This window comes from Typopeltis vanoorti, chromosome 12, assembly GCF_054136105.1.
Source record: "Typopeltis vanoorti isolate ZY-2024b chromosome 12, IOZ_Tvanoo_1.0, whole genome shotgun sequence".
NCBI classification, from domain to species: Eukaryota; Metazoa; Arthropoda; class Arachnida; order Uropygi; family Thelyphonidae; genus Typopeltis; species Typopeltis vanoorti.
In genome coordinates, this window is record NC_143560.1 from 36,671,930 (window position 1) to 36,696,268 (window position 24,339).

A 24,339-nucleotide genomic window follows, 5' to 3' on the forward strand; every position below is an offset into this window, starting at 1 on the left:
ATTCATTATCGTAAAGGCTTTGTGCTTTCACTGTTGGTAACAGTGAACTTAAAATATCACTGGTTCTGTGGACCTTAGGCCAGGACTTTTCCATAGTTTGATATAGTGCATCATTTCATTATAATGGTGTTCACTACAGTGTACACCTACTGTACCTGACTCATATGGTCATAAACTGGTGGAGAGTGTAATGCCTGCACACTACTGAGCAGAAATAAAAATCCAGAGAAAATTTAGATCAGGTGACTGAGGAGGCCATGTAATTAGTCAATCTCAATCACATCTTTCAGGAAACCCTTCATCAAGATACCTTTGAGCCACATGGCTGAAGTGTGGTGGAACTCCATCTGCATTTGCAGCAGAAACTCATTTGTTTCTGCTGCAAACCAAGGAAATGTAATCGTGCACATCACAAAAGATGTTTGTTTGGCGATACATATGGTCCTATTAATCTGTCTCCAAAGATACTAGCTGATACACTGATGGAGAATCACTGCTGATGGCTTTAATGTGGATTTTGATTGGCCAACATTTGACTGTCATCATAACTGAAAATGCCATTTTTGGTGAGTATCGCATCTGTGAAGAGCAAACCCACAAAACAGAAATTGTTGGTTCAAACGTATGCCATTGTAGAACCCACTTAAAAATACCAATTGACAATGGTGATCATATGATAAGTGTTTGAAACTGCTGGAAAGGGTATAGATAAACCCAATTTTCATGCTTGACCCTCCATACAACCACTTGGAAGACACCCTCTCCTACTGCAATCCTCAGTGTGCTTGTGCATGGATTCCTTGGCACTAGGTATAGTATCAGTTTCCAGTATGTTCAAAGTTCATCACTGCCTCCATTTTGTGGTGCAGCAATGCTACACTCACAAGAGTGGTGATGCTGATGATGATGAGCAAATGTTCAAGAGCATTTTCAATGACAAAGTGTTGTCCTGAATTGCTTGTGTACATCATTGCACATCAGCCAATTCAGTAAACATGAACTCACTCTCCATTGCAAAACATGACATATGACTTTAAAAAGACACTAGAAAAAAAAATAGCAACTGTTACTAGCTAAGGATAAATCCATTAAAATTAATACAACTCCAGACACACCTTATATGTAATTCTGGTTGTTTAAAATCTTATGATTCATCAAGTTGCATCTATTTGTTTTGCTTATTGCAACATAAATGGCAATAACAAGCAACCTATAAACCTTGCATTTCTTTGTCCAGAAATGCAAGACCTAGAAGCCTTGGAACCGACAGAGAATAATAGATGTCACTTTTGAAAGAGAAAAAAATTCACAAAAAAATTGACAAACATAAGCTGAGAGAGAAAAATAGCTGTCATTTGCTTAGCATAATTGAATTACCAAATGAGGACTAAACAAAATAACTAGCTGGTTTGTTTGTTAGAGAATATATTTATAATGATATGAAAGTATTTTACAGTACAACACAAAACTGTAATTATTATTATTACTTTTATGTGACACTTTCAAGTAGTCCAAGGATTAATTGTGGGAGGGTGCTCCATACCACACATCCCATTGTCTACAATACTTAATCCTCCATCCATATACTATCTGTATTTGCATCTATCTGCACACTATGTCACTTACTGCCAACAGTATTTCTGTCTTAATTGCATGTATTCTCTCTCTCTCTCAGCAATTTGCATGTGTGCAGGATAAAAACAACAACAAAAAACTGAGATTCTGGGAAAAAGAAATTCTGCTACCTCCATATGAGATCAACTAATTCATCTTCAACAGAAAAAGTCCACAAAAAAGATTCCTCTCATCATTATGAGAATTGAACTAACTTCTTTTCTATTCAAAGGGTTCAATGCCCCACTAACTGTGACACAGAGATACTAATATCAAAAGCATTCCTTAGAAATTAGACAGATTATAAAAAATAAAATAATATATAAATAAATTAAAATTTGCAAACTGCAGTTTTTAGGTGCATCTGCAAATTAAGTAGCAGATGATTATCATTATTAGATGAAAGACGTCATTTGTTTAGTGGGTACCTGAAGTGGCTGTTATATAACTGGTCTCCAGAGCAGGTGATTACCGTCATCCTCTCAACATTTTACTAATGTACCATTAGAAATGCCTACCTTCTAATGGTAAAATTTGGTGCTGGTTTTCCAACATTAATCTCATATATTGGACTGGAAAGTTTAATTTCAGTAATACTCAAAAATGGGGAAAACATTCATCAGACTCTTTTCCCTGCCAATATGATGAATATTGGCAGGGAAAAGATCGCTTGATACTGAACTCTTTGATTAGTTATTATACACCAGACTGATGCTTTGTGCCCATTCCCCACCTAATATGTCTCGGGATGTGTTGGTCTGTCATCAGGTCAGCAGAGAAAAGATCGCTTGATGAATTCTCTGATTAGCTAATATAAATCAGGCAATTGCTTTGTACTGATTAGAAAAAGAAATCTCAGAAATTATTAAATCCTCCATCCTTCCTTCCATGATTTAATACTGACTTCACATATACCCATGAAATATTTTACGCAAAAAATTTAGATAAATGAATGAGATATGAAAGACTTTCAGAAACATTTGTCAAGAAAATTTTTGGCTAGTTCTTTTCAGGTACAGGGCCAGAATGCAAGCAAAAATTGAGAAAAGTCATGTCATCCATATTCAAAATTTGAGAACAGGAGCAAAAGACTGTATCAAAAGAAAATGGCAATAAAATACACAAATATAGTAAAAAAAAGAAAATTGGGAGGTTCATTAAAAGGTTTTATTAAAATACTTACTAGTACTGTGTTACATAAAATACACATAGAAATGAAATCTTTAGGGTACTTTACAGATTTTTTTAAAATGAGATTCCACAGATGATACCAATTCACAATAAACAGTGAAGATGAATATTTGATATTTATAGTTTTAGATTTGTCTGATTTCATATTAATTTTTAATTATTAATAAAGTTTTTGCTTACAAACATAAGAAGACTAAATGCTACAGAAATGAGAACTAAAAGGGAAGTAACAAATGATCTGGCACTAACTAATGCACATGTTTAACAATTACACAAAATTTGTGGCTGTGAGACCATGAAGAGTGAGTTTGAGGTAAGAACAAATTTATATAAGAGAAATGGCCTGCACTTGAATGGATTTGGCATCAGGAATTTTAAGAAATTATTTATTGGTATGAGACTTAATACAGAGAGTGTTAAAGTGATGGAAGGAATGGTGAGAATCTATATATAGGAGCAACTAAATTATGCAGCTAGGTTAATGATATGAATAGGCTTAATCACAGTGGTGATTATAATAAAAGGATGATGGTGTGCTTGTCTAGTTTGGGCTTATTCAGTATATATGCAAGAATGTCTGTATTAGAATTAGATATGATCAGGGATCTGAAAGTCATCCAACTGAGTCATGCAGACTCCAGAAGTGAGTATACAAAAAAAAAGCCCAGATGTAACTTATGTCTGTACACAAATATGAGAAGTATCAAGAACAAAGGAGTAGAGTTATTACCTCAGACTATAGGCATTAGAGTGAGACCTGGTTCTCAGAAGCAGATATACTATCGAATCAAGTGTAAAGGATACAGTATTTTTTAGGAAGAGCAGAGAAGACAGGAGAGGAAAGGGCAGGGGGGGAAGAGATAGCTACTAATGATATTGGATGTTTCAAGTCTATTTAGGGTAGAATTGCTATGATCGCAACATTAGTAACAATTTTCCAAGTAGCGTAGAGTTTGAAGCTAGCTGGTGCTAACATGGAGTCTAATAAGATAAAATTTATTCAGGTGATTGTCAGAGACCTAACAGATCAGTTGTTAGGTAATGAAATGCATTTTCAAATCAACAAGACAGGTGCTAAATGAGTAATCATCGTGGATGACTTTAATTATCAGAACAGTGAAATCTCATGAAAAGAATGAAATTTATTGAACTGTTAAGAAGATACCTTCCTCAAGCAGCTGTTGCAGAAGGAACTTGAGGTCAAAGAGTTTTAGACCTGATTATAGTTTCAGTTAAAGATGCAACCATTTTGCCTGCAGCTGGTGTGATCAGTACAGTGATCACACGCTATACTGATGTGGGGAGCATCTAAGTATATGAATATTTCAAAGTTGAAAGCAGGAAATTATGACCAACTGAGGAGAATACTAGGTTCAGTCTCATGGCATCAGTTGCTGGATGGGAAAGATATCAGCCATATATGTGCAAAGAATTTTAAAAAAATACTTAAATGATGCAATACTGGAATGCTTCATTTCTAGAGTTTAAGAATTAATAGCGTAGGAGTGAAACAGATGTGCAATCTTACTGAACACAAGATTCTCAAGAAAAGAGATTATGTGGAAGGAATACCATGTACATAAAGATGACATCAGTTGTGAAAATCACAATGCACAAGTCAGAGAAGTTACAAATACTGTATGAAAAGAAACTTGCTCTTCAAGCTAAAGACAATGCAAAAGAATTCTAGCATTATGCTGCAAGTAAAAGAAAGAATGAAAAGGTGAAAAAATGACTATAGAATAAGAATGGTATGTGGGTGACAGATGCAGAAGAGCTATCAACCTGATACATACAACATGAAGCTCGATACTGCCTCTCAATGGATGAAGAAACTCAGTATATATGTGACAGTTTTAGCATCCATGATGATGATATTCTCATTAATCCCATTGCCAAATTCTTATTCAATTCATGCAAAAGTTCTAATACCTTTTTTTTTTTTTTTTCATATTCGATGTCCACAGATGCCGTCTGGTCACTCCCATACCCCATCGGGTTTTGGGAGTGAAGTCTTCTGCTAGAATAAGTGGTAGGGTTGCAGATTCCCTTTCCACACACACAGTTTGTAGGAAAATCACAAACATCCATGTCCATGGCAGGATGGCATGACCAGACAGCATCTATGGATGTCAAATGTGAAGAAAAAAAAAAGAGGTACTAGAACTATTGCAAGAATTGAATAAGAATTTGGCATTGGGATTAATGAGAATAGCATTATGGATGCTAAAAGTGTCAAAGGTATCATTTGAATCTCAGCACAGGGAAGATTCCACAGGAGTGGAAAGAATGATGGGGTTATCCCATCCATGTATCTCCATGAACTCCAAAGACTCATTGCGGGAGGACCATGCTATACCCAAAATACATATGATACCTCTCCTTGTGAACTAGTGAACCTATTCACTAGCAAAGCATGCACAACAGACTCTGTCAACCCATTTCACTCATTCACTACTCTCCAAGCAAAAAATATAGTCTTGATTCCTTTGCTTAATTTAAAAGGAGGATCAGTCCTTGAAATTGCTCAAATGATGGGATTACATGATTCTTTCCAAATCATTCTGATAATCCCATCACACAAAGGTGGTGCAAAGACTGATGTGACTAACTATTTACTTATTGGTATCTCCAGAGCGATGGTAAAGATTATGGAAAAGTTGGCAAGAGCCTGCATACAGAAACAGGTTGACAGAGAATCTATAATTTGTCATAAACAGAATGGGTTTACTAAAGAAAAATCACATTTGAGTAACTTGCTGACATTTTAATCAAGTCACGGTTGAGGCAGACAAGGGGAATGAATACACCATGATACTTTTGGACTCTGCTAAGGCTTCTGACAAGCTACAGCATAGAATACTTTTGTATAAGATGGAAGATATGAAAATGGATTGTAAACTATTAGCTTGGATAAGGAGGTGGCTGACCGAAAGATATCAAAAAGTGGTGTATGTATTGGAGGAAGCAAGTCTGTAAAATTTAAGGATCAGTGGTGTGACTCAGGGATCAGTTTTTGGTCCATTATTATTCAGTCTTTATGTTAATGACATTAGGAGGGTTTGACATACAAGATGCATACAGATTGTTGATGAAGATGCAAAGCTAGGCAGGGTAATTGGCTTGCTGAGTGATTAGAATATCTGCTGTCCAACCAGCAGGCTGTGAGATTGAATCCTGCCATGGGTACGGATATTTGTGACTGTCTTTAGGTGGGAGAGAAATTTCACTACCTGGTGCGAGACCACTGCCCTGATAATTTTGAGGCCTAAAATGACTTGAAAAAGCTCACTGTTTGGTCTGGACTACATTAAAATATAAATAAAAATATATAAAATTAACATAAATAGAGAAAAAAAAATCTTATCCCACCCACTATACAAATACACTATAGGTTTATGAACAGCTTTGGTGAGTGAGAGCTACAAAATAAATATCAGCAATTTGACTGACATGTAATACTTGCAGAAATTTCAACATGCTGGAATTGTGGGCAAATGAAAATGATTATCAGGTCACTGTTAGTAATGTAAAATTATAGATCTTTGTGTGATAAGATACACAATGAAAAAACTGATCAAGTTAGGAATTTTGGAATTTTAGTAGATAGGAAGTTGAAGTTCTAAGTATCCTCTGAGAAATACAACTCAGATGATAATTACAATGCTGAAACAAACATCAACATGTAAGGATAAAAAAGTTATTTTGCCTCTTTACAAGTCATTGATATGATATGTCATCACGAGGACTACTGTACATAGATTTGGTTTCCTAGTTTCCAAAGATACGGTGGAGAGAGTGAAAAGGAGAGTGTTAAAGACAATATTGGGATTGTGAAATGTAGATTATGAGGACATATTGAGAATGTGTGAATTGCGGGCATTAGCAAACAGGAGAAAGAGGGGCAATGTGATAGAAACCTAACGATTTCTGAAAGGATCATACAAAATACTGGTAGATGGAATTTTTCATTACATGGAGGGTGGGAGAGGACAACAGGGCATCCATGGAAGATGAGAATGAAGGCAGTTAAGAAAGAGGTGAGAGATAGATTTTTCTCTCATAAAGCCACACATAACTGGAATGGCTTACCTTGGAAGATGGTAACTGCAGGTAGCGTGAATTAATTCAAGAAAAGGTATGAGAGCTGGTGTGTAGGTAATACGTGGCCTCCCTGTATTCTTCCCTCTGACTCCCTGAAAGTCTCTGGTAATAATAATAATAAACACTTAACTATCACATACTATCTTCAATAAATTCTTACTTTATCAATATGTACTGGATAATTGCTGGGTACAAAACTTTGACACTCATTCCTGTTTGAAATCACTTTACGAAATTCAAACAACCTGAAAACAAAATGATTAATGTTAACTTTATATACTAAAAATAAGTAAATTAAAAATTTTTTAAAATTATGAAAATTAGTAATATGAAACCATACTGAATAGATCTTTTTCTTGGAGACTGATGAGTGTAATGCATCAACAAGAATACAGTGAATAAGGAAATTATGAGGACGTAACACATGGAATGATACAACTTCATGGAGAGCTAATTACAATAATATAATAGATTATCATATCTCCTTTTACTGGCTTGGTTAAGTAAGCCTATATTCCCTTTCTCAAACTGTTGACAATTATACTTTTTGACAATCAATGTCCCTTCTTATAAGTTTTAATGCTGACTCCACACACACACACACACACACACATATATATATATATATATATATATATATATATATATATATATATACATATATATATATATATATATAACAGTAGTGTTGTGTGCCCATTTAGGTTGGGTATGCTGTCATTTGGCTTATGCAAACCACCCTACAAAATTCACATCAATTTGACTGTATGATTGCATTTTTATTGATCTATGAAAGTTTTAAGAGTGCGCAGCACATGCATGTTGTTTATGTGAGAAGCACAAAGGGTTTACCCTTTGTAATGAAATTAGATTATCATTGGCAAATACTAGAATGAGACACGAATAATCTGAATTTTGATACAATTTTTAAATACAGTCTGTAATATGCAAAATCAGAAAAAAGTAATCACTTGGGAAATTATTATTTTTCCAGATTGAACCAAAGTAAGGCTTTAATAACTCGTTTTACTTACTTATTTATATGCAAGTTCCAACCTCCTTCGACTATAATCATACAATTTGCAAAAGCTCTGGAGAAAACGGGACATTCAGTAGATCATCAACACTGTTTCCCATTGTAAATATGGGCAAAAAAGTTATAAACTATTTATAGAAAATTAGTTGTCTATATCAGTGTATTAAACACATCAGTTCACACTTCATGCATGCAAAACAGATGAAACTCAGGAAACAGCAACTCATGACAAATAACAATGTTAAATTGGATTGATTGACACAATAACCAATCACAACCACTGATTTGTGGGTGCCAATGTCTCAGCACACACCCTACTTTGCCTTTTGGGTGGTTTAAAACTACTGGAATACTAAGAATTTGACCTACTGCACCATCTGTTCAAAGGTGTCAAACAGCCCAGGTGATTGCACACCTGGGCTATTAATGTGAATGTGATGCAATGTTTACGCATTGAAAAGTGTTCTCTTGTTGAAGCATTAGCATATTCTGTTTAATTTTAGGAATCACGTGACACCAGGAAACAATTAGGGGAGTCTTTAACAGGAACAAATGCAAAAATATATTTGTGATATTGCTATTCCATGGGCGTGCACCACACAACTAGCACACCCTGAATATATGCTCCTGATATATACACACACATATATATGCACCCTAAAAATATTGTGAATAAAAATCTAGATAAATGGATGAGATACAAAAGACTTTCAAGAACCTCGACTAAAAATTATTAGCTACTCCTTATCTCACACATGGTACTAATGTTTTATTTTACATATAGAAGGTTTCCAACCTTCTATATGTAAAATGATCATAAATCACTATCACCTTTTTGCAAATAAAATTATCATAAATTATCATCAATTGACTGACAGGTATCAGAAAATGATATATGGAGGTGCCAAGTAGAGGTGGACAGTCACTGGCAAACCACAGAATTTTGTACTTAAGCCATTGTTTAACTTGTGTGTTAATGGTATTATGGATGATCCAGTTATCTTCTGATGATGATGATGATACTAAGTTCGGGACTAGTGACAAGGAACATGCAGAACTACAAAGGGAGGGAGTGTTTATGAAGAGCTCAGGAGACAGCTTACAGGTGTAGCATGGAATGAGGAGTTAGCTGGAAAAGAGATCAATGCAGATTGGGAGATTTTCAAGAACTATCTAGTGTATGTGTTAAATGTATTATTCAAATTGTGAGAAGGTTAAATAAGGTAGGTGTGAAATAGATAAATAAAAAGATTAAGCATATGATACAGAGAAAAAAGGCATTATGGAGGCAGCATAAGAGAAGTGGAAATAACCAATTTCATGGGGATTACAAAGACCAGGCAAGGCAGGTGACTTGGTTGGTAAGGGTAGCAAAAGTGAGACATGAACAACAGTTAGCTAATGAAGCCAAAAATAATCCTAAGGAGTTCTTTCGATATGTAGCCAGCAAAAGAAAGAATGATTATGGAAGGATGAGAGTGATTGGGGAAAATGGTATAAAGACAGCTGTTGCAAAAGATGTGGTGGAGATACTTAATGAGTAGTTCATAAAGGTCTTTCAAATCAAATCATCATCAAGTCTCTCAATCTCTCCATGAAGTCACTGAATGTGACTTCATGGAGAGAGTGAGAGCAGTTGATGATGGGGAGGAGAGAGACTGACTGTAAGTGAGAAAGAGGTGTATGGGGAGTTGAGCAAACTAGATGTTAATAAGGCTGTGGGACTCGATAATATATCATCACATATTCTGAAGGAATGTGCCAGGGAGTTGACATCTGCCTAGGTAGATTCTTTTTTTAATACGAGTCTTGCACTGGGTCAAGTTCCTAAGAGTGGAAGGAGGGCAAGATTGTGCTACTTCATAAAGGAGGTGATAGAACTCAAGCATCAAACTATAGACCTATCTGTGTGCCAGGTGTTGTGGTTAAGTTGTTGGAGAAGCTTGTGAGAACTAGGATCAAGAATTGGGTTGACAACAATGATATTATCTTTGATGGACAGCATGAATTTGCTAAAGGGAGGTCATGTTTTAATAATCTACTTACTTATTACAGTAAGGTGACTGCTTCCTTGGACAGAGGAGAAGGATACACAGTAATATACTTAGATTTCGAAAAGGCTTTTGATAGATTACTGCATGATAAGTTGATAGTCAAACTGGAGCAGATGGGGTTGGATATTAGATTAATGCATTGGATTGGAGACTGGGTATCTGATAGGTATCAACAAGTTGTGTCTGGGGGTGCAATATCCAGGAAAAGGAAAGTCACTAGTGGTGTGCTTCAGAGGTCTGTTTTAGGGCCATTACTGTTTAACTTATATATTAATGATATTGGTGAAGATTTGGATGGAGATATTCAGTTGTTTGCAGATGATGCAAAGTTGGGACAAACCATGAAGAGTAGAGAAGATGTTGTGGCCTTACAAGAAGAAGACTTGAATAAATTGAGTGATTGGGCATGGGAATGTGAGTTTAATGTTGCAAAATGTACGGTTCTGAAATTTTGAAAACAAAGATGGGATGCAGAATTTATGCTTGGTGAAGATATATTGTTGGATGTGGAGAAAATAAGAGATCTGGGGGGACGATGGTGGATAAGATCTGAAATTCAGGGGACACCGACTTGTAGAAGTAGGGAGATTCTTGTTCCATTGTATAAGGCTTTGATTAGGCCACACACATGGACTATTGTGCCCAGATTTGGTCACCTGGATTTCAGAAGGATGAAGAACTAAGAGCCTGTGATAAGATCCCATCTCAACCACTGTGTGCAAATATGGTCACCCTAGGTTCTAAGACGACGAGAAGATGAATGAAAAAATCCAGCAGCAGCAGGTAACCAAGATGATAACTAGATAACCAGAGGCAGCTGACTAAGGTAGTTTCTAACCTCTGGAATGTTAAATATGAGGAAAGATTGAGAAGATACAATTTGCAGAGTCTGGTGGACAGGGGGAGATATGATAGAGCCCTACAAGTTAGTAAGGAGTTGTTATAGGATCAATGTGGGAGAGGTTCTACAGAAAAATAGTGAGAGATCAGGGGAGAATCAGAGGTCATCCATGGAAACTGTATAAAGGGGGGGTATGAGTAGGGGAGTGAGAAGCAGGTTTTTTTCATGCAGAGTTATGAATGATTGGAATGCCTTGCATGAGAGTGTGTTGTCTGCAGAGAATTTAAGTGTGTTTAAAGCACGGTATGATGAGCTGTGTGTATGATAAAAGGACCTCCCAGATGAGTCTGACTCCATGGGATCTTGGGTAATGATAATAATAATAATAACATATTTAATACAGAATCTCTATAGGTGGACTTGAACGGACTAATTCTGTGAGCAAATGTTAATCAGAGACAATTCGATGTGTAAGGATGTGAATTTTAGATTAATAATTAATCTCAATTAATATAATACTCTGCACTTCAAGCAGAGTATTATATTAATGGGAATTTGCTGTTACTAGCAATGAAGACTTGGTAGTTAATAGTGGACAGAGAATTAAAAGGGGCCACACTACTAAGGGTTAGGCATCATAGTGAATAGCTGCAATGCTGAAGAGAATACCAACTTGTAAGAAAAAGAAAGTTATTCTCCCACTTTACAAACCTGCGATAAGATCACATCTCAACCACTGTGTGCAAATATGGTCACCTAGGTTCTAAGACGATGGGAAGATGAGTGAAAAAATCCAGCAGCAGGTAACCAATATAATAACCAGCTTATGGAATTGTATGTTTGAAGTCAGATTTAGGGAATCTGGTCTTCAAAGTTTGAGGAAGAGATGGAGGAGTGTGACAGAAACATATAAGCTACTATCATGGGTGATAATAGAGCATAAATATGAATGAGATGTTGCAGCTTATGGCAAGTGGGGTGGAGCTTGCGGTCATTCCTGAAAACACTAAGCACATAGTTAGTGTATGTGAAAGAGGCTACCATTAGATGTATTGAATGGTCTTTGGTTAATGTATTCAAAGATGAAGATATGATAGTTACTTGGGTATGATTAACTAAAAAGGGCCCACACTGATGAGCCCTTGAACACTCCCTGGAAGAGCAATAATAATAATAATAATAAGACCTTAATCTTTTGTACAAGAGCACCAAGAAGATAAGCAATAAGGAAACACAGTTTCATTACTGCTTGTCCTTTTATCATTTCGGAATCATAAACATCATGATTTAAGATCACCATGATTTAAAAAAAAAACTGAAAATGGGTATGACTTGCCCATTTTCAGATAGCATAACTATGAACACCACTGATAAAACTCCTTTAGTAACATATATTTCTATTATATCTCCTCTTTTCCACCTATCAATTAAACTTTGCAACCCCCAAATTGTTCTATTCTTAGGAAAACATTTGATAGACCTCTTCCTCTTTTGGTCACTCACCTCTGGATCCTCTCCACTATTTCCTCAATCCTCGAGGAATCTAGGTGACCAGACTTGTGAATGTTATATCTATGATGTGCTTCGTTCCTATTAACAGGGCTCAACTTATGCAAAATCATACTTGTCATGAAAAAAAAATATATATATATTTGGGCAAGGACCCCCCACCCCTATGATTTTTTTAATGTTTTCTTCCAAATAAGTCAATAGGAGTTCTTTAAAGTTATTACTAGGAGTGATTACTGCATCGCTATTTGGAGGACATTTCTTTTGTGTGAGAACTCTTCCAAGAAAAAGTTAATAAATCATAAGAACATTGATTTTTTTTGGAAAATATAATTTGTTATATTCATTTTTCTTACTAGATAAAAAAAAAAATTTATTTTTCTCAGGTTACTGCTACTCACCACAGGCAAGTGAGCAAACATAATTAACATAAACTACTTTCTATATGATGGGATGGCATCAACATATGGTTAGGATAATCATTTCATAAGAATATACAGGGCCCAAAGTGAGTGAGTGAGTGAGTGTGTGTGTGTGTGTGTGTGTGTGATCTCCCTTTAATACCTTTAAAGGGAGATCACACACATACACACAATAATCATATAATTTATTAGTATAGCATATTTTCATACTCTTCAGTGAAGAGTCTGGATCCTCTTCAATAACAATGGTCCCAGTCCTCCAAAATCTAACATGGCACTATATCTTCTTCTTCTCTCCTCATCCCATGGGTTGGTAGGTAACACGGAATGTCAATAGTATTCTTCTGTTTTGTGGAGTTATGTAGCCTGTTTGGTAACTTCATCCATCTTTGACATAACTCATATAATAGGTTCTTGGTCTCCCACTACCAGGATAGTAGGTCTTCCTTCCTTCGGTGTTATATTCCATCAAATTTATATATATATATATATATATATATATATATATGCTTTTTCCTTGTTCGTTCAATCATAACTAGCCTAATCCATTCATGTTAAAGGTTTAATGGAGTAAAACAGCACTAGGAAAAGATTAAAAGTAGTATTTAATGCTTTCAATATTTCATCTCAGTTATAGAGACATTGTCAGGTAGTACAAAATGAGACTTGTAATACACACACAAAGGCAACACAAAACTAACTGAAACACATGGACAAACGACTAGAGTCCTAACTAGGTGGGGTGCCCTCTATGGACACCTGATGGTGGCCTAGGATGTAAACTAAGATCTCGAAGTATTAAGTGTTTCCAATATTTTGGGAAAATTAATGTAGCCATATTTATTCAAATCAGGCCGATTTTTAAGAGCAGTAGCAGATTCTGAAAACAGTCTTTCTCTTCTAAATGATAGAGCATGATGGCCTTTTTTCCAATTGATTCTGTGAGCTATATCCAAAGAATGTCTGCAAGGTCAGATTGACTATAGTCATGACTGCATATGTAAGAATATAAAAGTCAGGCCAAGAGAGTGCTAATATGGTAAGGAAGGCAAAACTGGAATATGAGAAGAGGCTGGCACTAAGATCCAAAGATAATCCTAGGGAATTTTTTAGCTATGTGGCCAGTAGGGAGAAATGATTGTTGAAGAATGACATTGTGGGATAAAAATGGGAATAGAGTGACTGATGCAGAGGACATAGTAGAGTTGTTAAATAAACACTTTATTGGAGTATTTCATTCTGGAGAAGTAGGTTTTAATTCTAGAGGGATAGGGTGGGTTCGAGTTTTAGAGGTGCAAGAGGAGAGTGGAGTGTTCCAAATACTGAGTACCCTGGATGTCAGTAAAGCTGTGGGACTGGATGGTATTTTACCACGGTTTTGAGAGCATGTGCTAGTTGGTGGCCCAGGATGTAAACTAAGATCTCGAAGTATTAAGCGTTTCCAATATTTTGGGAAGATTAATGCCGTCATATTTATTCAAATTAGGCTGTTTTTAAGAGGAGTAGCAGATTCTGAAAGCAGTCTTTCTCTTCTAAATTTACTGTGATAGAGCATGATGACCTTTTTTCGAATTGATTCTGTGAGCTATATCCAAAGAATGTCCGCAAGGCCAGATTGACTATAGTCATGACTGCATATGTATTTTTTTGTGTTCTTCCATTCAGATGGTAGCTGATCTTCTGTCTGTTATAGTAGGCCAACTTGTAAGAACAAGGAACTCTATATACACACCTGGAACTGAGAAAGGAGAGAATTTGTCATTTCTGGAGCCAGGGCCATCGCCAGATTAGATTGTGCCCTGAGGCAAAAAATTATATATTGCCCCTGATGGATTATAAGACAAAAATATAAGAAAATCTCCAATTGCTATTTTGTTTTTATTACAAGAGAAACATTAATGCAAAATGATTACATAATAATATTAATTGTTTTCTCTATGGGGATACCACACAATAAAACTGTTGATAAGCTCTTCTAAGTTTAAATCATAATCTATGTCCGTCTCTATCGATATAGTTGCTAGACCATCCAATCTTTCTTGGGTCATTGCTATTCACAAATAATTTTTAATCAGTTAAGCTTGGAAAAACTTCTTTCAGCACTTGCTACAATAACGGTGCCTACTGCAATATGGCTGAATGAGTGCCCTTTTTACGGCATGCCGTGAGGCGGCTGCCTCTATGCTACACCCTGTTGACAGTACTGAGTGGAGCAGATACAGATAGATGGTCTTAAATGGGGCTCGAAAGTGGTGCAAAGATTATATTTCTTTAAAATTCTGGATATTTTTTCTGATGTGCCTTGGACAAAAGGGATGGTGATAGCATTACTAAAATCTTTCTGAAGAGAAAGTTGTGGATTGGGAAGCATTGATTATTTGTTTGATACTGTGGGAACTGTAGACACGCGATAAAAAAGTGTGATGTATATAGAGCTCTACAGATGGCCTCCTCTGTAGAACTCAATATACCTATAACCTATGTTCCAATTTTATTTATTCATATGGAGTTTCCTCCCTTTTCTCCCCTGTCCTTGTCATTGGGGCGAGTTGAGCCCCCTCATGGGGGGTTAAGTATTTTATGGCTGTAGATCCGTGTGTGTTCACAGGGCCGGTTTGCCTGCTTGCGGAATGAAAAACCCTGCTGTCCACGCCCAAGACCAGCTAACTTGGCTATGGCTGAGGAAGATTCTTAAGCTCCTCACGTCGGCGACGGGAATCGAACCCAGGACATTCCTTTCCCAGACATATGGTTGCGAAGCGCAAAGTCACTAGGCTAACTGCACGGACTATGTTCCAATGAAACCTCTCTTTAAACAAGAGAGGTTTCATTGGAACATAGGTTATAGGCTCTATGGCACCATGAATTTTTATGTCACCATATTGTTGAGGAGGGGGTAATGGGAATGTTTGTGAATGCATCTGCTGATGTGAGTGGATTTCCTACATACTGAAAAGGATACATTACCATTAGGTAGACAGGCCACCAAGGTGTCTAAAAAGGTTGAATTATTGTTAGTTTCCTTTATCCATTGTAAATTGGATTCTAGGGTGAAGACTGTTGAGGTGACAGAGAAAAGTGTGTAATGTGTCTAGGCCATGAGACCAAATAGAAAAGACATCATCTACATATCTTAACCAGATAGAAGGTTTGAGAGGGGCTCAGTCAAGAGCTTGTTTTTCAATCTTCCATAAAAAATTGACAAGGGGGGTGAGAGAAGAGATCCCATAGAGGTATCTATCTATCATTTTTGTTCTTCCAAGAGAAATAAGTGAAATGGATAGCACAGGAAAAAGAAGTCAATGATATCAAGAGAAAAAACGTTTTTTTTTTAAAGCAATAAGGTGTCATTTAAGGAAATGTTAGTGAACAGTGAGGTGATGCCAAAGTTCACTAGGATATCAGTATCAATAACAATTAGATTTTCAATAGAACTTTTAAAATGAGAAGTTTTTATGTATGATGTGGTATGACCAGTAAGCGGGACAAGAGATTTCACTAACTGTTTCAACTTTGCAAAAGGAAAATATTAGCATATGCTAATCACAGATATGGAAGAAGTCTATGGATGATGATCAACAGATTTTAAAAACTAACTTACAGGTGACAGGAGTTTAGTGTGGATATTGGGTGAGCAATGCATTCAAAAAGAAGTTAGGAATAATAGCATTTATTTCTATTATTTACATCTTTATTTTCATATGAAAAAAATACACGGCAAAGAACTTACCGTTTTATATTTTCAGGTTTACCCCATCCTTTAGTAAAAAATTTGGTATGTAAGATACTACGGTAAACAGCATCAAGCTTGCTGGCATGTGTCATTCTGATCAATCTTTTCAATTAGCCTGCATGTTGTCAAATAAAATGAATAACCAAGAAACTCCACATCTGAAAAGAAAAAGTCATCTGAAAAGAAAAAAGTCATATTAAACTGGATTTTTTTTATAATTTTATGGAAATAAAATTATAAATTGTATTTGATAAGCATTTCAATTGTATTTCATAAGCAATGCTGCTTCCTTTTTGGAAAGACATCCTTCCTTCAAAAGGAAAGTAACAAGTGATTCTTGTCACAGAATCACAGGAACATGGTATTAGCCATAAGAAAACAATAAACCATGTAATATGCTTCTTCAGGAGAAATTTAAAAAAAAAAAAAAAATGACGAAGATGTCACAAATCAGAGACAAACACCAGCCTGGATGGCTAATTATGTATCTGCCCTTCAACCACATGGATGCTTGCGATTGTCTTTAGGTTGGAGATGAATTGCATTGCTTGGTGTGAGACCACCACCCCACTTATTGGAGACCTTTAGTGGTATGAGAAAGCTCTATGTTTGGTTTCTAGCACAGGGTTCCAGATTATGTAAAAAGTTAATTAAAAATAGAAACAAAAAATTCTTAGCCTAACCACAATATTAGTTTAATATAGGTTTAAAATTTTTGCATGTAGGAGTCAACATAAAAAAAAAAAAAAAATACTGTATCCAAACAAAGGTGAAAGAATAAATGGCTAATTATTTCAACAATTATATGCACACAATAATATCATATGCATGTAGTACTGTTGTGGTAAAAAGCATAATGCCCATCATATCCCAGGTCTGTGCAGTTTAGATGTTTGATGAGAGAAAATACAAGATATAATGCAAAATAAGCATTCGATTTTTTTTATTACTTGGAGTAAGATCCCATGGCTTAATCTTCTTCCTGTTTGTAGTGTTTATCTCACTCACTCACACACACACACACACACAAAAATTTATTTATTTATTTATTTATTCATATGGCATGAATATCAAAACATGCAGTACAATACACTTTAATAACATATAAAATTAAAAGTCAAAAGTCATTTTAAAAACCAATAAAATTAAAAGGTTACATCCATATTGGTCAGATAGTTCATAGCTTCGGGTGTAGCACTTAAAAAGTCCAATTTGTCTCCTGAATATGCTCTGAGATAACACTGAGTCACAATATGGTTCACAGTTTGTCTCTGAGCTCCACAATCATAATGCGGGGATGGTTGTTTACCCCATTTAAAAAGCATGTCCGCACATACACCATGACCAGTTCGTATTCTATTAAGCTGAGTCCAGGATTTTCGTGGGAGGTGTGAGCAAGCATAAAAACTTTCTTGTAATTCATTGAGAGAAAATTCTGTGATGTCATCTGTATGGCTCTCCCACTGTTCTTGCCACTTTTGCTTCAAGTCAAAGTTAGAATGTAGTAGTAGTTGGGCTAATTGTAGTGGTGGATGTCTTGATCTCAATCGTCGTACACTTAAGTCTGGGAGATCTAAATGTATTGGTAGGGCTGTGTTCTCCAAGATTTTCTTATACTCATGTAAGAGAGCCTTAGTCCTGCGCAGATTCGGTGGAACAATGTTACTAAGAGCTGGAAGCCAGTGTGTGAGCATTGATTTAATTGTGCCAGAAATCAGTCTCATTGTATTATTTAGTTGGCTATCAACAAGTTTAAACACAAAAAAAAAATAATAAATAAATAAAATTTAAAAAAATCGATCTTTAGGAACATTTGTTAATAAACTCACAATATCAATCTAGCTAGCTAGGTTGTCAGATAGTTGGCAGATTAGGAAGATCAGTTACTATCTGAATGGAAGAATATAAAAAAAATACATCTGCAGTCATGACTATGGTCAATCTGGCCTTGCAAACCATGCTTTGGATACAGCTCACAGAATCATTTGGAAAAAGACCATTATGCTCCATCACAGTAAATTTAGAAGAGAAAGATTGTTTTTAGAATCTGCTGCAGCTCTTAAAAATCAGCCTAATTTGAATAAATATGGCTGCATTAATCTTCCCAAAATATTGGAAACACTTAATACTTCGAGATCTCAGTTTACATTCTAGGCCACCAACGGGTGTCCATAGAGGGCACCCCATCTAGTTATGACTATAGTCTTTCATCCACATGTTTCAGTTTTGCGCTGCCTTTGTGTGTGTTACATCTCATTTTGTACTCCCTGGAAATGTTCTTGTAACTGAGATGAAATACTTGTCGTCATTGTCTTCCTATCCAGGCCACGTGGCCTGTTCCGGACTCAAGTCCATCTTCTCCGTCTTGGTCGTCCCTTATTCATTGTTCCTCTGGCAAGATATTGGCCTGGTTGGCTGAGTGGTTAGTGTATCTGCTCTCCAGCCAAAAGGCTGCGAGTTTGAATCTCGCTTTGAGCATGGATGTCTGTGAAAGTACTAGTAGTGGTAGTCGGTGATAAATGGCGTTGGTGGTAGATGATGAAGGTTGGTGGGGTAGTGAGACGAAGAGTTGTAGAGTAGGTGCCCTCCCTAGATGAGTCCTTGGATTCCCTGGAAGTGTGATGTACTACTACTACTAATAATAATAAGTACAAAAGAAATGAAGATATTATGAAAGAATTAAACCAAGAACCAGTAATAAAAAAAAATTAAAAAATATAAACATAAATGGATGGAACACGTTTAAAGAATGAAAACAGAAAGATTACCAAAACAAGCCTTAAAGTACAAGCCATTAGGAAAAAGAAAACCAGGACGTCCTCTTAAACAATTCAACGATGACTTCTAAGGCCGGAACAGGCCATGCTAGGCTTAAATCCTTGATACATATGATGATGAGAGAAATGTATGAAAGCATGTATGTTATCCTTTTGGTGGAAGAATCATAGAGCATGCAATTTGGCAAAATATTTCAGTTGGTGTTTATGCGATGAATGCTGGTGAAATGGATGTAGAAGAGATTTTCTGGTAAGGTTTTTCTTTTTTTTTGTTTTTAAAAAAAATGTTGGAGATTTTCTAAGAGTGGTTTATTTTTTATTTAACCAGAAAGACACTATATCTATTTGAATTTACTGTAATGATGTTTCAGATGTTAAGTAAAGAGCAGAGTGAGGCAGCGACACTCTTATACATGTCACCCATACAGAGAGCATCCAGCTAATATGATATGGCCTTGGCATTGTTCTCCCCCCCCCCCCCAATACCACCACCTAGCTTCCCTCTCTCTCTCTCCAGCCATGAACTGGCAGTGTAGATCGCAGCAAGATTGTTCACCAGTTGGTCCTATGCACCATCTGGTGCCAAGCCTATGGAACCACTTAACTGCTATAGCATCGGATGGAGGAAGCTCTGAATCTTTACTGGGTATATCCTTGAAGTATCATCACTCACACTGCATATTTGAAGACTGAGCCATTAGCCACTTCAGGCTTCCAAACAGTTAGGTGGCAATGTTGTTTCTATTTTTCAGAAAGCATGTGTGTGAACTACATAGCATTACTTAAGTATTTGTTTATTAATCCTTGAGAGCAATATCATTGCTAATAAAATGGTGGAATGTTTATAATGTCTAAGATATCAAGTTTGGGTGAGAGACTAGCAACTGGTCTGCAGAACACTTGATAAGAAGTGATAATCCATAGATAAAGGAATATTTCTTTGAAAGGAAAGTGACCTTTCAATCTTAGAAAATGGGCAATGAAAAGCAGAGTAAGATGTATAAATTGTGCAAAATTCATCTACTTGGGACAATAACAAAATATTTGTTCACATTCAAGAATAATACATTTTTGGTTTGAGCATACTGTGTATTAATCATGTTTATATATCAATGAGAATAAATTTATTATATGTTATATTTATTATGCATACATTCCCCCCGCCGCATTAAACAAAGAGGGGGGGAAAGCATGCATCAGTGCCAAAAGATTTCTTCCGCTATTAGTTTTCTCTGGGCCTGAATATTACAAAGTAGTGAAATTTGTAATTAGAAGTAAGCTTTTTTTTTTTTTGAACTTTTGTGTATTTCATATATTTTGCCACAGTGTTAATGACCATGCTATTCATTTCACACAACGAAACAGGAAAATTTCATGCTGGCCAAATTAATCATTCCATATTATTCTCTTGAATGTATAAGTAAGACGTAGAAGGGGGACGAAAAAATGTTTACGATTAGCTTGCTTCCGATCTCCACGTGCGAAACAGTTGTGCAAGAATAAGAAAGAAAGGTGTCCCTTGAAAACAGCTGAAAATAAATAACGTAAAATTCTGTCTTATGGAAGGGGGGGGGATGAAAGAAATGCCAAAGCCGAAAGAAGCTTCACTGTAACATCCATGTTCAAATTAAAAGTATAAAAGCTCATTTTGAAGAATATTATCTGAAAAATCCTTTTTTATACATTTTTTTTAAACGTGTCCCCATAACTTGGCAGTGTCCCATCGAATTCGTCATCACAGTGGAGAGAAAAGAGTAAATTTTGATGTAGTATTATTTAAAATCTACAAAATTAAGACTTACGGTAATGCGGCAGCAATACGATAATCCATATTTACATGAAATTTATAAAGCAGAAGAAATGGTTTTTCCCCTATATTTCTACCAATCTCACCTCAACCACTACTTTATCAAGGGAAAATGTGATATAAAATAACAAAAAAAAAAAAAAGAGACACTCGAACTCTATCATAACAGTACACTAAATTCCCTCCCTGAATAAGAAACGCCATCTATATTGGTATAAATATAGCATTCAAGTACAAATTCTGAACGTGAATGAGAGTTACAAATTAAATAGTTATTTTTTAATAATATAAATAATGGATGGAGTAGTATTTTTATTGAACACTGAGATAGGTAGTGGTAAAACGGATGACATACCTAAAATTGAATATTTTCAGTTAAACTGAAAACTATCTTTAAAAGCTTTTTTGGTACTATGACCATTTTCGTTGCATGAGTGTTGAAAGTCAACGAAAAATGGCAATGATATTTAGGATGCTGTCATGGAAGGTCCAGCGTCATGTTCCTAACAATCTTCGTAATTTTTTTAGTGTAGCGACAGTGACTTTCAGTAAGCTCGATTCTTGTCGGTGGCGTTATTACAATTTTTGGGTTATCCTTCCACAAGTTTTTACTGGATCACTTAAGAATTTTTTTTGGGCCCCCGAGAACGTTAATATAAACCGTGTGAATTCTCAAACCTTTCCACATTTCAGGACCTCCAAGTGTGATACCAATGCGAGTGGACTTTGTCAGTATCGGAACAAAGTTTATATACCTATGAAAGCTACTTCAATATTTACTTTCAGGTTACTTTTAACATGCCATAACACATGTCGTTTTCCAACTTTGTCACATTCTGGAATGAATAATCATATACAAATCAGATTATGTTCAAAATCAGCCAGTGTGGACAAACAGAAAAGTGAAGGAAAAAAGACAGATGATGAAAAAAAGCTTATTATGCTAATGGGACCTGAAAATGAAATAATGGGAGTTAAAAGTAAAGTTGAAGCAGAATTACTTGCTAAGAAAAAAGATTTTCAGTAAGTAAAAATAAAAGTAGTTGTTTAATGTGGAGAAATAGAAGAAATTATTTAATAAATGAAAATAAATATAATTTATTACCTCATTTAAAACCTACACGATGTGTGAAAATTAATAAAGAGAAGCATGCATTATCACCAGACCTTCATGAACAATGAATCAAATGAATCTTCATGCCATCCACTTGTCATCCTTATTTAATCTTGTCTTCTGTTCACTTACCACCCACGCAAGCAACTCCTTTGCTTTCAACTGTTTCATATTTGTACAATTTTCAGAAAAAACAACAAAAAAAAACATTCATCTGGTATCTGTTCTGTGAATAAGCCCCTCAACAGCTTTATATCTGTTATATTGCTTCTTCACCTCTGATTTTCTACACTCTGCTAGATTCATTTCCTTAGTCTGTTTTCATAGTTATCATCCCAGATATTACTTTTGTTTCTTAACTCTGAATGCTCTGGAATGGCTTTTCAGGCTACCAGAATTATGCTTAGTGGCTCAGATGTTGTCAACAGAGATATTATTATTATTATGTGACACCTCCAAGGACTCATTGAGGGAGGGCACTCTACTTTTCAACTCTCCATCTCCACCATTTATATGATGAAATAACTATCTTTAGAACAATGAAAAATCTTTTTTGTCAAAAAAAGTCCTTTAATTCCTTTTGTCTCTTCTCTTTTCTCTGTTTTTTGTTTGTTTGTTTCAGATTGCTTCAGTAAACACCTTCCTTATTTTCTGCATTATGATTCATATTCTCTCAGTTTATTACATAGTCTTAGGTTTGGGCCTTTAGTTGCACTATCAGCCTATCAAATTTTAACCCCCCCCCCCCAAAAAAAAGTTTAAAAATATCATCAGGACACTCTAAAAGTACTTTAGACCATTCCTCTCTTTAATTTACATGTAGCCCACACAGTCTCATTGCTGAATCTGATATTCACAATGCCCTCGATACTAGGATGAAAATTTTGTGGAAATAATCTTTTGTATGTTCTCCTGTTATTAATTATTGTACTTAAATTCACCTGGGTTTCTTGGGAATGAGGAAGTGGTAGAGAGATCCAGAAGCAAGTGACCAAGGTGGTAAGTGGTCTGTGGAATTCTTATGAGGACAGATTGACAGACCGTGATCTGAATACTCCTTCACATAGGTTACATCAGTTAGTCGATAGTCAGAAAAGAGAGGATGCGATAGATATAAAATTTTTAGCGACTTGTATATTTCTGTGATTAATACCGAGTGAAATTTTTCACTACATAAATAAATCGAGCAAAATAAGGACATCATGTGACATTTATGTAGAGTGGCTGAATGAGTGTGGGTATGTAGGAAATGCAATATTCTGATTGACCATGATGCTTGCTTAAATATGAGTAGGGAACATGGCATCATAATCGACATGGCAGTTGAAGATTGTGCAAATGTTTAGAGTATGTGTGTGGAAGTGATACTGAGAAGAAAGTTTGAATGACGATAAAACAGGCAATAATGACATTGAAAAACAGATTGCTATTAACGGTAAGCTGGCATGCAAGGTTGACGGCGAACAAATGTGTGTGACTGGCGATAAAATAGTGAGAGTGAATGATGGTAAAAAAAAAAAGGATACAAGATTTGAAAGCTGAGTTGGTGAAGATGGGGCAGATGCAGAGTGAAATGAAGAAAATTAGAGATATGTATGGAAGAGTGAAGAAGGTGAGAAAAATTATGTTGGTATGAAAAAGGTAATAAAGGCACACGAGTGGTGTTGTATGGGGCGATTCAATTATTAGAAGTGAGGTAAACGAGAAGATGCACAAGGTTTGTTTTCTGGGAGGTAAAATGAATAGAGTAAGGCTTTTATGAGGAATAAGCGAGCAAAGGAGTCGGCAGTGGTAGTAGGGACAAATAACTTGACTGGGAACAAAGAAAACATAAGATTGGATATCAGGAGGATGTTGAGAAGGATAAAAGATAATAAGATGGTAGGAAAGGTAGTCAGTGTGTTGCTCAGGTATGGATGCAGGTTGCATGGATTGAGTTTGTTCACCAAAAATTGTTGGAATAAGTGAGACAAGGTTGAATGAGGATGACATTCTGAAGGAATAGAGATGGAAGGGTATGAGTTATTTTGTGAAGATTATTATTATGTAACACCTCCAGGGAGTCCAAAGACTCATCAAGGGAGGGCACCTACTCTACAACTCTCCATCTCCACCGATCGCAACTACCTTCAACTAC

At 35.8% G+C, this 24,339-nt stretch overlaps 2 protein-coding genes across 5 annotated transcripts in view; one reads left to right on the forward strand and one right to left on the reverse strand.

Annotated features, from left to right (window-relative positions):
* The window catches only part of LOC150100698 (cardiolipin-specific deacylase, mitochondrial), a 67,379-nt gene extending 45,865 nt beyond the window's left edge, over positions 1-21,514 (reverse strand). The window contains exons 1-3 of one of the 4 annotated variants that reach the window (XM_090402216.1): positions 21,444-21,514; positions 16,502-16,680; positions 7,070-7,154 (exon numbers count right to left, since the gene is read on the reverse strand). In XM_090402216.1, the coding sequence (XP_090258342.1) occupies positions 7,070-7,154; positions 16,502-16,596 (180 nt within the window). In that variant the 5' untranslated portion in view covers positions 16,597-16,680; positions 21,444-21,514. Of the gene's footprint in view, positions 1-7,069; positions 7,155-16,501; positions 16,681-21,083; positions 21,220-21,443 lie in introns of those variants that run through there. The other 3 variants (XM_090402217.1, XM_090402215.1, XM_090402214.1) reach the window with 3 other exon arrangements.
* A 4-nt stretch (positions 21,515-21,518) lies between these two features.
* mIF3 (mitochondrial translation initiation factor 3) overlaps positions 21,519-24,339 on the forward strand; it is a 40,805-nt gene continuing 37,984 nt past the window's right edge. The window contains exon 1 of the mRNA XM_090401537.1: positions 21,519-22,111. Within this exon, the coding sequence (XP_090257663.1) occupies positions 21,519-22,111 (593 nt within the window). The remainder of the gene's footprint in view (positions 22,112-24,339) is intronic.